Source organism: Strongylocentrotus purpuratus, unplaced genomic scaffold (genome assembly GCF_000002235.5).
Source record: "Strongylocentrotus purpuratus isolate Spur 01 unplaced genomic scaffold, Spur_5.0 spur5_scaffold_19, whole genome shotgun sequence".
NCBI classification, from domain to species: Eukaryota; Metazoa; Echinodermata; class Echinoidea; order Camarodonta; family Strongylocentrotidae; genus Strongylocentrotus; species Strongylocentrotus purpuratus.
Window position 1 is genome coordinate 14,833,996 of NW_022145604.1, and position 12,154 is coordinate 14,846,149.

General features: G+C 35.4%; 2 protein-coding genes across 3 annotated transcripts in view; one reads left to right on the plus strand and one right to left on the minus strand.

Annotated features, from left to right (window-relative positions):
* Positions 1-1,241, minus strand: part of LOC756926 (pre-mRNA-processing factor 40 homolog B) — a 35,319-nt gene extending 34,078 nt beyond the window's left edge. For both annotated transcript variants that reach the window (XM_030990387.1, XM_030990385.1), the window contains exon 1: positions 1,200-1,241. In XM_030990387.1, the coding sequence (XP_030846247.1) occupies positions 1,200-1,202 (3 nt within the window). In that variant the 5' untranslated portion in view covers positions 1,203-1,241. The remainder of the gene's footprint in view (positions 1-1,199) is intronic.
* A 188-nt stretch (positions 1,242-1,429) lies between these two features.
* On the plus strand, positions 1,430-4,306 carry LOC115926056 (INO80 complex subunit C-like). The gene is made up of 5 exons (XM_030990388.1): positions 1,430-1,537; positions 2,210-2,671; positions 3,174-3,285; positions 3,818-3,885; positions 4,155-4,306. The coding sequence occupies exons 1-5, from the start codon at positions 1,436-1,438 to the stop codon at positions 4,284-4,286; spliced, it is 876 nt and encodes a 291-aa protein (XP_030846248.1). The 5' UTR covers positions 1,430-1,435; the 3' UTR covers positions 4,287-4,306.
* Positions 4,307-12,154: the final 7,848 nt, after the last annotated feature.

Sequence of the window (12,154 nt, forward strand, 5' to 3'; positions counted from 1 at the left end):
AAACAGCTGTATCGCGCGATATGCAAGCGTATGCATATCGTACGCATGCTGCTAAGCCAATGCGCGACTTGCAAGCTTGAGCTACGCTGTCTCCGCGACATGTGCCATTGACTAGTATGGTTAGCGTTCGTCGCACAAAAAACCCGGAAGTGAATGCACGTTATAGTCAATGGCAATATCGCGGAGATGTCTCCGCGATATTGCCATTGACTATAATGTGTATTCACTTCCGGGGTTTATGGTGGGAACGGCCATCCATACTTTCATTCACTATAAGCGCACGTTAAGCGATGTAACCATGGTTTGGACTGAGCGGAGCTCACGCCTCCCTAATTAGCTGATTCCAAAAATGTGGGAAGGGTATTTTTAAACTGTTGGGGCGAGTGATCTCTTGGGGCTAGCGAAAAAATAAGTGCATACATATTTTCCTTATGTCTAGCCGGACATAAGCCCGGGGGGCGCAGCTCAGGAAAGTAGCAAATTTTGGAGCTAGGATGCAAACAACATTTAAATCGCTGTTTTGAGTTTGACCAAGATATTTTTAGAATTTCGGGGGGTGCGCCCCTTTGGGGAATATGGAGAAAAACCTGCTCTTTCATATGACACCTCATTTATTGAGTTTCACCTTCAGGATCACAAGCCCCAAAGGTTTGAATTTCATTTTTTTTCATAAAATCATTGACCAATTTTCATGGTCGCGCAATGCACGTAGACTGCATAGGGATGCGTGCAATCTTTATGGGAAGTATTTTAGCACACAACATCGGGTGCGCGATCAGACACCCTACTTTCACATGATATTGGAGAGCTAACTTATAGTACAGTATCAATTCAGAAGAAAGTACAGACGTTAGATACAACAGAAGTTTTGGTATTCAAGGTATTCAAGAACTTGGATGGTGCAGCCTGCGCCTGGTGCTGCTCGCTGCAGAAATCATCAGCGGGATCTCCAGATGAGACCTGCATTGGACGCCTGCACCAGCGGCGGCGTTGCTTGCTATCGTCTGCCTTCCCCGAATCCCATCGGCTTATTACGCACACGTCCGAAAGAACTCACCATCATTATGATTCAAATGAATATAAAAAGCAAATCTAATCATAAGTTATGTTTGAATATTTCTCTGTATAAAGAGATCACACAAAATACATTTATAGTAAGCTCAATATAGATCTAATGAACAATTAAACTTTATACTGACCATTTCCAGCCGCTCATTCACACAAAACACGCGTAAAATGTCTAGACTAAAATTATTCACAAAGAAAATTAATTATGTCTTACATGTTTGTTAAATTCAATATTTTGAAAAATTAAAATATGTGAAGTAACTTTTAAATATTTTTTAAAGAATAAAAATGATCAAAATATTTCAAAAATATATATTTTTTGCTTTCAGTTTATGAATAATATCGAACAGCCTGGCAATTTGACAAAATGTCTGCGACCGTACGCACTTCTTCTAGAATTCAAGCACGAAAAAGCAGGGTAGTTTCTACAGATAAAGAACCGGCTGCGGAAGGAAGGAAGAGGAAAAATGTAAATTTATTATAACTATTATATTTAATCATTTTCCTTCATGTTATACTGTGAAAACCATGATAAATATCTTATCAAAATATTCTCATAGTCCGATGTGTGTGTATTTGTGTGCTTCTGGTTTTTACAGCTACACCGGTAATTTTTTATGTTAACCTTTTTTCTCGTGTTGTCTAGATCTCTCTTTTTCAAGTTCCTCAAAGTGCCCCTTTGTGCATAGGACAAGCGCCCCTTTTCTTTTATAATAACTGTCCCTTTCCTCTCTTTTCTGTTGAGTAGACTCAGCTCAGCTAGGTGCGAGAAATTCCCCTTTTCACCTTTGAAATTTTTGCCCTATTTTTAGAAATTTTACTTTGACCCGTGCTTTTCTTTTTTAATAAGTGCACTTTTTCCTTTGTAAAAAGATTTCCTTTCCTTTCTCTCAAATGCCACTTTTCACCTCTGATAAGTGCCCTTTTTCCTTTCTAATAAAGTGCCCTTAATGAGTCCCTCCCCCTTTTAACAGGTTTTAATACACAGCCGGGATAGTAATGGAGCTATGTGTGGGTGATCGTGAAAGGCACACATAGCTGCATTACTATCTAATATATTATTGTAAGTAGTAGTAGTAGTAGCAGTAGATTTATTATATTTTTTTATCAGTATCATTATTATTTCTATCTCTTGTTTCAGTCAAAAGATGACGAAACTCCTGCTGTTCCACCGACAACCCCTGCAAAGAAATCTGCAGTCGTCCAGCAGAATGTCACACTCACAAGCCCAAGTCCATCCCACTCTTCAGCAGAGCCTTCTACACCAACTACAGCTTCAGGCAAACCAGCCCACATAGTTGCCATCTCCAGTCCTCCTGCCACAACACCAGCCAATGCTACCATGGCAACAAGGTCATCACAGAGAGGGGCAGCATCGTCAGTGCCCAAGGAGGATGTGCCTTCCAAGGCAATCGTATCCACACAGCCGGTTGTTGCATCCGCTCCACCTGAAAATCCTCCTGCTACTTCTAATACTGGAGGACAGTTCAAGTCTGAACCAGCGTCTCAGGCCAGTGTTGGTCCTGCTGCTCAACCGGCTGCTCAATTGGCAGCTCAAGTCTTACCTCCTCCAACTCACATCTTCAAGAATCCAAATTTTACAGTATGTTTAATACTCTTCTGAAGCTCAGTACACCTTCCAAAGATTGTATCGTAATAGTAGTGGGATCATTTACACAATTTCACATCTACTATTCTCCAATTTTGCGAATTAAGTATACAATGTTACTATGTGGATATGGATTTATTTCTACACATGTGTTTACTTATCGGCAAATGATCTTTTACTGAGATTAAAGATTCTTTACATCTGTTGAGGGTGTTGGGTTCATTGCAGAATGGTGTTTCTGCTATTTTTGTCGACAAACATAAAAAGTAAACCAAGCAAATTTGTATCCTATGATATTTGAAGTGAGGGAAAACAAGCAATATTGCTTTTTAATATTTGTTGTTGCTGTGTGTTTTCATTTGCTTCATGCATGCTAGTCATGCACTTCCAATGCCAAGTATAAATATTATTTTCCAACTTTTATTTGTGATAACTGAAAGCAATCGTGCCTTTGATTTGAAAATTGCTTTCTCCATTCTTTATTCTTATCTTAAAGCTTTCAGGTAGAGGGGGTGCATCAGCTGGAAAGAAGACGAGGGCCTGGAAGACGTTGAAACAGATCATTACTTCTGAGAGGGTTCAACTCCATAGACCAGTAGGCTCAACATGTGAGTGTCAAAGATGAGGGTCCTGTTGAATTAATTAATTTTCTTCAACTCAAGGTAGAATTTTAATTGATCTCTTGTCAGATTAGCCAATGCTGATCCTCCTAAGTGAAAACAGAGCAGGGAAACCTGTATTTGCAGTTTAGCACATTTTTACACAATGTAGAAAAGTTCCTGAACACTTTTAGTGAAGATGAAAACGTTATTCTTTGTAATACACAGTACATGGCAAGTTTAAGGGTAATCAAATCCTTGTTTAAAGTTCATTTGAAAGATAGTAGAAAAATAAGATTAACAGAATGGCAAAAATTTGAATTAAATTGGACCGATAAGAATAAAGTTATGAATGTTTGAAATATGAGATGACTATAGCTATAAGCGATTCTCAAATTGGCAATATTGTCAGTGGAATGGCAGTCATTTAGCATTTAATTCACTGATTCAATGAAGGTTTAATGGTTTTGGAAATGACAACATTATCTTCTATTGTGTCAGATAGTAAATGTTGTATTTATTCATTTTTTGATATTTTCAGATAGCAGTATTGATGCACCTTCTTCACGAAAACCACCAAAGAAATACTCAGATATTTCAGGTTTGCCAGTAAGTATAGTTTCACCTTTCTTCAGTTCCTATCATTTCTAAGACTATCAATAGATCATAACATCACAAAAACACGGCACATTTTGACAATATTCCCGCAGATTTTGGACTTTGCTAAGATTCATGAATATTAATACCTTTAAAAAAATTAATATTTCTATCTGTGTATAAACCTCCAACATTAACAAAACAACCAACGATCAGAAAATGTTAATTCTTTCAAGAAATTGACTTGTATCTCTATTCTACTTTCTATTTTTCTTCTGCAGGCAAAGTATACAGATCCTCTTACCAAGCTAAGATACTCAACCACCGAGGAGTTTGCTCAATTGCGAATGTTTCCACAAGATATTGTGAATGGACTGTTGTCATTGAGGAGAGCAAATTTAGATGTCCAGTGAAATGACACTGTGTCAGAAAAGGAGAAGAAGAAAGAGAGAGAAGGAGGGAGGGAGGGAGGGAGAGAGAGGGAAAGAGAGGGAGAGGGGGGAGGGGGGGGGGGGTGGAGACAACTTGGAAAAGAAGATGTGACCTGTGGGGAGAGCCAATTTAAATGTTCAGTGAGAATAAGAATGGAAGAGAGAGGGAGAGCAACATGAAGGACCCTCTCTCACACTTTCCATTCTCTGAATTCTCACACAATTTGCACCATCTCCACTCCCTGGGGAGTATTCCTATCACATGGTCACAGTGAGGGCACATGACAAGCGCTAACACAAATGCTTCAGTCATCCAACCAGGTCTCCATTTCTTTCCTGGGTATGGAGTGGCAAATGTTGATCTATGCCTTGCCAACGGATATTAGTGCCGTGTCGGGGATCGAACCCACTATCTTTGCATTTCAAGTCAAGTGCTGAAACCACTTGACTTCAATACCTCTAAATATGATCATGAGTAAAGAGCTAAATTATTTTGATATACCCTTTGCTGATGAATTCTCTTAAGATTAAACAATTAAAATTTAAAAAATCATAGAACAGACAAATTAATTGGACAAACATGTAGGCTTATGTGGGATTTATCATTTGCAAAATGGAAAAGCAAAAGTGAGATGATTTAGAACCTGAATGAAAAAAAGATACATACTTGTAAAAGTTGTGTCGTATGCCATGCTTATTTCTATGTCCATGATATTAATGTTTGGGGAAAATAACCGTTTTATTTATACTTCCACATATGAACACAATTAGAAAAGTACTACTTCTTAGCATTACAAAAAATAAATGAATCAAATAGGTTTAATATTGCATGAGTCTATTGCTAGAAAAAGTAGATAGAAAAAAGAAGAAGAAGAGGCATGAAATCAAGATTATTTGAAGTGTTTTAAATGAGTTATTTGTCCACTTTTTATTTCCTTGTTTTCTGATTGTACAATGTATGATGTACTTAAAGAAAGAATAACAGAAGAATTCACCTACAGTTTTGAGACATGCATGTATGTAGGTGTTGATTTTACTTGTAAACAATATTGAGTTAACGCCTGCTCACTTGATTTAATTGCACATCAAACTACTTTTAGTGCCATAATATATGGCCCTTGCTCTGAGTAACAGTTGCATTGTAGTCAACTCACACAGGTACATTAATTCATGCACACATCCTCCTCATTCCAGAGACTATATCATGTCTGTAGTGTTACAGTATCTTTAAGAGCCTCCATGCCCTATTCATTCATAAGCATTTGTTTAAAACAAAGGCACAGGAAAGATGCTTATAAGTCATGAAGTTGCTTCATCTCATTAGTTAAATCTTATGTTTTTATAATATTGTATATATTGTATGATATTTTTTCTCATGAACTATGAATTGTAAATATGCAATAAAATGTATACAACGTGGTTAAGAACTGGTTGGATTTTTTTTCTTACTTTCTAGTCAATTTGCAATTTGGAAATGATAAGAGATTCATTTTTTGTTCAGTTATTGTAAAAGTGGAAAAAAAGATAAAAAGAAAGAAGACACTAATGAAATGTGTTGTATACTTGTAGAAATCATGGTTTTTGATTGGGAGGATGGAAGGAGGCAGGAAGAGAGAAAAATAAAGAGAGAGAGAGAGACAAAAAATAGAGAAAGGCAGAGCTAGAGACAGACAGAGAGAGAAAGAGAGAGACAGAGACAGAGAGAGAGAGAGAGAGAGAGAGAGATACAGACAGATCTATATAGAGGGGGAGGAGAGAGCCAGAGGGTAAAAGGAGATGTGAAATAGAAATCTAGATTGGGTTTATAAAGCGAAACTAAATACAGAGAGAGAAAAAAAATATCGGGTATATGTTGATCAGAAGGGTTGTTGCAAGAGATCCCTGATAGAATGGGCAAATTAATTATATTAAAAAAGGGTTTGGGGGGGGGGGGGTGATATGATGCATACTATATCGCGATCGCTCAGATCAGCGCGCGCTAGCCGTGCACAGATTGCGGGAAGTTTGAACCGACGACTGACGAAGAAGTAGTCATTGCAACTGAAAATGTTTGCGATTTTACTTGTTCTTGTATAGAAAAATCATCACATATCAACTTAAAATGAGTAAAGGAAAGGATGCACAAGGTGAGATATTTCTTCAGTTCGTTTTAAATGACAGAATACCGCATGAATTCTTTGGAATAGTTTACAACTGTAGTCCCACCTGCATAAATTAATGTGTGGATTTGATGCATGCTGTAAACCCGAATTTCCGAAGTAACAATTTCCATGGGCATTTATCTTGGCCTTGCATGGCCATCTGTTTTTGTTTTTGTTTGTGAAGCAAACGGTAATGATGGTGATGATGATGATGATGATGATGATGGTGATGATGATGATGATGATGATGATGATGTCTGATGCTGTCTGATGCTGTATGATGATGTATGGAGGAGGAGGAGGAGGAGGAGGAGGAATGATGATGATGAAGAATTAGAAGAAGGATCTAGAAGTAGAAGAGGAGGAAGGTGAAGTGGACACAGAAGGCAAAGAAGAAGAAAAAGATGAAAGGGGGAGGAGCTAGAAGAAACAGATGATGGATTTTTTAGAAATAAATTAAGGAGAGAAAAAAAATGCTCTGTAAGAAGTTAAAGGGCAAGTCCACTCCAAACAATTAACTTACTTTCAATAGAAGCTGAAAAATCAGACGAACCAACAACAAAAAAGGTTTAAGCAAAATCTGATAACTAATTAAAAAGTTATAAGTTTTTGATAACATGAAAAACTTTGAAAATCACAAGACAAATTGGCAATTCACTCATGAGTCTGTGACGTCATTGCCTCACTATCCACTACCGGGTAATTATTTTCTTTATATATAGCTAATATAAATTTCCTATTCCCCCCCCCCCCCTAAGAATCTTATTTCTTCACATCAGCATCCAAGTTAGATTGATAGTAATGTTTTTGTGTGGATGCATTAAATATAAAGAAATTTGTTTCAGTTAAATCATGAAAACTATTTTTTTTTAGTGCCCACTATCACCCCTGTAAATATTGAGGACATACTGTAACGTCACAAACTGATAACCAAATTGGTAATTTGTGTAGTGATTTCCATTTTCCATATACTTCAAAAATTCATAACGTTCTTTTTAGTTATCTTTTTGATTGGTTTGTCTGTCTGATTTTACTGCTTCTATTGTAAGTACAATGTAAGTTATTTTTGGAGTAGACTTGCCCTTTAAGAAGTGACTCTGACACTGACTAGAAGAAATACACGTACACATATGTACATGTATTGTTCTTTGTTATAACTTGTTATTATGTATGACTATGATAACAATAAACAAACTTTAATAACACACACAATTTGTATTTTTGTGAAATATTGTGTTTCAAAACTAACCTGATATAAACATGATTATTTTTTAGATTGAATAATGACAATCCTGTTCTCCTATTCAATTTACTTGTATGTAGCTGCCAATGCAGTCTTGGACTACCTGAATCGCCTGAACAGACCATACAGTGCTAATGATATTTTCATGAACCTCCACAAGGAGTTTGGCAAAACTGTGAGTATGCAAAAACAATTTCATTTTTATCACATAAAAACTTCTGATGTACATGTTGGAGGAAGGAGTTCTTTGTTTGTTTTTGAGGAATTATATAGTAACATGTTCATTGGATATTAAAGCAGGTGAATTAGATTTTGAAATTACATATGAATTTACAAAGAAGGACATTTCGAAAGAACTACAAAGGATCTATCTTTTCAAATTCAAACTTAAATTTAGATAGTTAATGTTAAAGATTAAAGAATAAACAGTTATGTAGTGAAGAATAAAGAATATTGACATCAATTAAATGTTGTACATGATACATGTACATTAAATAATTACATTGTATTTATAGCACAGGTACATTGTAGATTGTTATAAATTATGTGTTCTCAAATCTTATTTGTTTGAAATGTGCATTCAAGTTAATTTCACATTCATTTTTCATTTTTATATATTTGTTTTCATATTCATTTTCCCAATGCTTCAATTTGAGCAAATTGATTACCGTATTTGGAATTCTATTTGTATGAATATTAACCTACATGTAGCTCTATATTCCAAGACATCTAGTCTACTGCTTTTATATCTGTTTTCATCTGGGAGAATTGCTGAAGTCTTCCCAATGTTGAACTGACTAATATTTGATTGCTGCCCTCACTGCTGTGAAGTTCACAACATGTTGAAAAGCATTGCTTAATTTACCTAATTTGGAATTATTACTGTTGAATATGATTCTCCAAATAATACTCTAGAACACATGTTAATAATTGCCTTTCCTTTTTTGTGGTTGTTGTTTATGTTTGTTCAGAAATCATAGTGTATAGTATTCAAGTTGTAAATTGAGGATTTTTTTGTATAAATCATCTCTTTTAGGGTATACACTGTATATATACTGGACATAAACTTTGTAAACTTTCTGTACATCTGAATTCTGAATGAACTGAAATATGATTGATTTATGGATTGTTTATTTAAAATATCCAATTGCACTGTTAAGTGCAATTTTTAATGGAAAATGGACCCTTCTGAAGTAATTCACTTTTGTGAATTGTTAAGTTAAGGATTCTTTTGTAGTATGCACATGGTATGAGTAAGCATCAGCCATTCTCAAGAAGTATGCATACATGTTCATGAACATGTACATGTATGTAACATCTAATATTAGATTAATGATCTGTATTCTGTTGTTACATATTACATTATCAGATTAATTGTAATAATGCATCAGATTGCAATTGGTATTGAATCATGTATCTGGAGACTCTAGTATTAAATCAACATTGTTGCAGTATAGTGAGCTGTATATATGTCCAAATTATACCAGGATGAAGTTTTAAAATCTTCCTAAATATTCCTTGATAACGGGAATGACAATTTTCAAACAAACTTGAAATAAGGAATTTTAAAAAGGTATGCGTTTGTTAGTGTTTTTTCCTAGAATTGCCATTTTTGGAGACCCCTTTGACCTCCTTACAGACAAATTAACACAATTTTAAACAAACGAATCCCTAAACCAATTATATTCCAATCTATTTAGATGTACAGAGAAAACTAAATTTGTGATAAGTACAAAAGTAACACAGTACCAAAAAAGGGCTAATTTGTAGAGGAAATTCCCCCAAATTTGTAAATGAGGGCAGGAGGTAGCTCAACCACATGTTAGTTGTAAATTTCAAAGCTTAATTTCCATGAACTAAATATTTTTGCCCTCACAATTCAATTCAATCAAATTACACTGATATGAAACATCCTGCCCCTGCCCCATTGATACGAAAATAGTCAAATAATTGATTGTATATCTGTCATTTACCCTGATTTATAACACAAAGTGCAATCCTAAAGCCGCGGTCACAAATGCCATTACGAACTGCTACAAACACCGTACAAACGATTTCCAGACAATGGAAATTTGGGAAGACAATGGAATATATGGAAAAACGGAGATTCGTACGAACCTTTGTCACTGTAGCTTAAAATACAGGTATATGTCAAACTTTATCAAGAGAGAAATTTTGTAATTCGCTTTCTATTTCTGGTTTAATTTTTTAATTAAATTATTAGTAGGAGTTTTCTTTGAGAAGATGTGAGATTTTGTTGGGGAATTTAACAAAATGCCTGTTTCTATTTCAGAGCTCTATCTTTTTGTAGCTACCGCCTACTTTTGATTGTTGATTTTTTTTTCTCTTCGCAATTATTTTTTACCATATTAAGCAGTTACCGGAGAAATTTTTCCGATTGGATAATTTTATATTTTTCATAATGATATTCCCAAAAATTCAAATAAACCCAGCTCTACTTTAATATCATGGTAGTTTTGAAGCATTGCAGTTCTACCTTTGTAAAATACTAACACTGCAGTGACAACACTTGTACTGCTCTCTCATACACCTACACTCATCATTGTAGTTGCATTTATGACATATAGGGTGATAAAGGGGGATCAATTTGTATGAGGTCATCCAGTTGGATCAATATGCTATATCAAAGAGATTTTCTCTTGAAATTTCATTCATGTACTGTAACCATCTCCTGTCACTCAATTACAGGATGAAAGAAAAGATTGTTATATATTTTAATTTGAGGCCCCTTCGCTTCTATTTTTTATTCTTGAAGGGAAGTGCATGTCCTTTATAATTCATTTGCGCTTCCGAAAATATACAACACAGTAGCTCTTAATCATCCTCATTATCTTAGTATTGTTTCACGTACAAATGACGTCATTGAGGTGATCGAGGTCATATATCGGTATTATCCCTAATCTGATGGGATGAAAATGCCAGTTTTGACAGATTTTGTCCTGACATTTCTATCGTTTTCTCACGTCACTCAATTATCGGAAGACAAATGATGGTCAAGTTTGAGGTCTTGTCAATTCTTTTTTTTGTGACCTTCATGTTCAACGAGGGAAGGGCATGTCCAGCGTTATTTGTTGTTCTGCTTCTGAAAAACAAATGAACAAAACACAACAGCTCTCAATCATTTTCTTTGTAATATTGGTGTTGTACAGTACTTACAAATAACCTCAATAGTGTGATCAATTAAGTATGAGGTCATTTATTATCCTTTAATCATGATTGATGAGGATTTATTTATATTTAACAGCTTTTTCTTTTTCTTCTGAATTTCTCTCATATTTTTCCAGTCATTCATTTTACTGGAAGCTAGACAAAGGATGGGGGCATTTGAGTTCATGTCATTTTTGTTTTGTTTAGGGGAGGGGATGGAGATCACTTGAAAAGGAAAGTGTATGTTCTATGTTTTTTTAGTTAAGCTTTTGAAAAACAAATGAACATAACACAACAGCTCTCAATCCTCCTCCTTGTTGTATTGACGTACATGCAGTTATGAAGGATGTCACCAGGAGTGACGAGTGAATGAGGTCATCTGTCATGCTTAATCCAATGAGATACGAGGATACTATATTTACCAGATTTCTCTGAAGTTGCTGAACTGTCTCCCGGCACTCATCGTTACTGAAAAAAACAATGGATGTCTTTGTTTTTAATAGCCTTGGGGTCCTCTCCCTTCTTTTCTTAGACTGCTCTTGAACTTCAGCTTTGAGAGAGGAAGTGCATTGTCCCTTGTAATTCAGTTCCACTTTGAAAATGAATTACGACACCTTTTGATTTTGCTCATCACCGTTTTATCGTCACCGTTACCAATGACGTCATTGAGGGAGATCTATTTACATGTATGTGGTGAAGTCATGTATCATCCTTGATCCCGAGGGTGGAGATTCTATATTTAACCGTTTGACTCCTGAATTGTTTGATAATGTAATTCACATAGGCTTAATACAGAAGCCAATGGGTTAACAGAATAGAAAAGAATTAAAAAAACCCCAACTTTCTCCTGTCGTGCAATTATGGGACAACAAAGGATGTTTAAATTTTGGGTCTTGTCAAGTCTCTTGTTATACGATTTTTGTGATTTTCCTTTTCTAACAGGGGAAGATCATATTCAGATCCATTGACTTAAACAAAATACAATAATACTACAACACTAGTAGTACACGGTCATCTTAAATTGTACTCGTCTATCATCATTGTATTCTTTTAGTTATATAAACTGAATTTCCATTTCTTTCCTGACATTTTTCTCTCCTTCTGCTGGCCTTTAGTTTACTTGAGAGTTGAGAACGAGGGATGGTTACGTTAGAGGTCATGTCTAAGTTTTTGTTCTAGATCTCCATTTTTTGAGAAGGGAATTAAGACACATTTCATTCATAATTCAGTTCTGCCTCTGATATTGTTTGCTATTTACATGCATAGAGGGCTATAAGTAGTGCAGTGGGGCTTTAAGT

Excerpts from the sequence above, each read along its gene's own strand:
- LOC115926056 (XM_030990388.1), top strand. The coding sequence starts at position 1,436 with ATGTCTGCGACCGTACGCACTTCTTCTAGAATTCAAGCACGAAAAAGC. Across the intron at positions 1,538-2,209 it reads AAGGAAGGAAGAGGAAAAAT|TCAAAAGATGACGAAACTCC; the intron begins GTAAATTTATTA and ends CTCTTGTTTCAG. Across the intron at positions 2,672-3,173 it reads TCAAGAATCCAAATTTTACA|CTTTCAGGTAGAGGGGGTGC; the intron begins GTATGTTTAATA and ends CTTATCTTAAAG.